Source organism: Notolepis coatsorum (assembly GCF_963971535.1).
Source record: "Notolepis coatsorum genome assembly, chromosome: 13".
Classification (NCBI taxonomy): Eukaryota; Metazoa; Chordata; class Actinopteri; order Aulopiformes; family Paralepididae; genus Notolepis; species Notolepis coatsorum.
In genome coordinates, this window is record NC_140177.1 from 72,773,903 (window position 1) to 72,776,402 (window position 2,500).

Sequence of the window (2,500 nt, forward strand, 5' to 3'; positions counted from 1 at the left end):
CTGTAGGGTGCTCTGTGTATAACAGTGGTAGATGGTCTGTAGGGTGTTCTGTGTATAACAGTGGTAGATGCTCTGTAGGGTGCTCTGTGTATAACAGTGGTAGATGGTCTGTAGGGTGTTTCATTTTTGGTTTAGTAGAGATGGTGTGTGTGTGTGCGTGTGTGTGTGTGTGTGTGTTTGTGTGTGTTTGTGTGTATACATGAGGAATTTGTGCATGTAGCTTGTGTGCTGGGTTTGTTTCTAAGTGCGTAGGTGCTTCTCCTGTGTCCCCCTCTCTCTCTACTCTCTTCTTTCTCTCTATCTCTCTCTCTCTCCATCTACTTTATCTCTCTCTCTACTCTCTCCCTCTATGGGCTCTGTGAGTGAGCTAGTACCCCGCCACACACACACTCTGGTGGTCGGGTGGTCTGTGTGGGTTTCATGCTCTGTCTATCCTTCCAACAGAGGCTTATCTGCAAATTCTCAGGTTCAACTAATTGGCATTATTAAACTGGCTAGCTCAGCTCAGATACAATGGGAGGTGCAGTGGAGGGTACATACAGGGATTTGTGTGTGCGTGTGTGTGTGTGTGTGTGTGTGTGTGTGTGTGTGTGTGTGTGTGTGTGTGTGTGTGTGTGTGCGTGTGTGTGTGTGCGTGCGTGCGTGCGCGAGTGCATGTGTGTGCGTGCGCACGCGTCTGTGTGTGTGTGTGTGTGGGTGCGTGTTTGCACATACACTAAATCTACATGCACGTGCTTGCATAGTGTGTGTGTGAATGCATTTTCGTGAGTGTGTGGGATTATGCACGTGTGCACAAAACCAAGTATCCATGGCTGTGTGTGTGTATTTTGTGTGTGAGGAATTTTAAACAAGCAGCTGTCAATTTCCATCAGCAGAGCGCGCTGCATGCCTCGGGCCCAGGTAGCCCAATTACAGGAGCCCCGCTCCCCCCCTCCTTATTCAAACAGGGCTGTGGGAGAGGAGACGTTAAATATAATGTGGGTCGATGTGTGAAGGGCGAGCGCGGCTGGGAGACGCTGCTGATGCAGAGGCCGCATCCCTCTGCCGGGAGGATCGATAGACCCCCTGGATGAACGGATGAATGAACGGATGGTGGGATGAACGGATGGATGGAAGACAAAGGCTATCTGTTGATTTTCATCTGTTTAGGTTGGAGGAGACTGTCGTTCTAATCGTCTCTCTCTTTCTCTCCCCCCTCCATTTATCTCTATACCTCCATCTCCGTATCCTTCTGCCCCTGAATCTCTCTTCCTATCTCTCTCCCCCTCTCTGTCTCTCTATCTCTCCCTCTCTCTCTCTATCTCTCCCTCTCCCTCTCTCTCTCTCTCTCTCTCTCTCTCTCTCTCTCTCTCTCTCTCTCTCTCTCTCTCTCTCTCTCTCTCTCTCTCTCTATCCCTATCACCTTGCTTTCCATTTCTCTTTCCCTCTTGTCTCCCTCCCCCTCTCTCTCTCTCTCTCTCTCTCTCTCCCTCCCCCTCTCTCTCTCTGCTCTCTCTCCTCTCTCTCAGGGTGGTAAGATCCCAGTGAGGTGGACAGCCCCGGAGGCCATCGCCTACAGGAAGTTCACCTCAGCCAGCGACGTGTGGAGCTACGGCATTGTCATGTGGGAAGTGATGTCATTCGGCGAGAGGCCCTACTGGGATATGTCCAATCAGGATGTGAGTCCTACCTTCATTCTTCCCTCCAAATAAATACTGAGGAGATTAAACAAATAACTAGGGTCGGGCATTGTTTGGATTTTAACTATTCTGCTTCTGATTTGGCTTTTCAATTCCGGTTCCTAATGATTCTCGATTCTGGTTCTTTAATAGTCATTAATATTCTCAATTGACTTCATACAGTTGGACCTGTAAATTATTGCTTACAGTTTAATTTGGTTTCTGTTATTAATGATTCAATAATAAAAAAAATTATTTACTGTAACTTACTATAACTGCAACATAACAACATAACGTTACTGTTAGTGTATATCAGGGTGGTGGGTAGTTAGCTAGCTTAGTTTAGCTCTATTCTTATGTTTGCCGACCTAAATGTTGGTGCTTCAACATCTATGCAGCTTTTTCACCACAAAATCTGTGACACTCCTCAACTTTCTCCGCTGACATCTTTCCCTTTGACGCTAAGGTGAATGGAGCCACTGGGTCACTGGGTTAGCAGCGGGTTACTAAGGTTACTAGCAATCTGCGGACGTTATTCTACGAAATTATAGATTACAGTATTAGCCTTATTATTAGAATAAGACAAACGTTGTTTAATTTTCACTTAAACGGCGCAACACGTCAAACTTGTTATGTACTAGAGGCCTGATCACTCCTGTGTCACCGGGCATGCAGGTGAGGCCTGCCAATTAGCCAATTAGTGCTGATTGGTTACCTGCTGGGAGCTTTAAAGGCAGACCTAGTAACACACATGCAGTGTCTGTAATTGGAGAAAGAGCTGTTAGGTTCTTCAGTCCTTGTCCGTTGGGTTTGCACTAGTACCTTAGTTACATTTACCTTAA

At 46.8% G+C, this 2,500-nt stretch overlaps 1 protein-coding gene across 2 annotated transcripts in view; it reads left to right on the plus strand.

The window, feature by feature from the left end:
- The window catches only part of LOC311239605 (ephrin type-B receptor 1), a 99,414-nt gene that overhangs the window by 72,617 nt on the left and 24,297 nt on the right, over nucleotides 1-2,500 (plus strand). For both annotated transcript variants that reach the window (XM_084327975.1, XM_084327976.1), the window contains exon 8: nucleotides 1,509-1,658. In XM_084327975.1, the coding sequence (XP_084184101.1) occupies nucleotides 1,509-1,658 (150 nt within the window). The remainder of the gene's footprint in view (nucleotides 1-1,508; nucleotides 1,659-2,500) is intronic.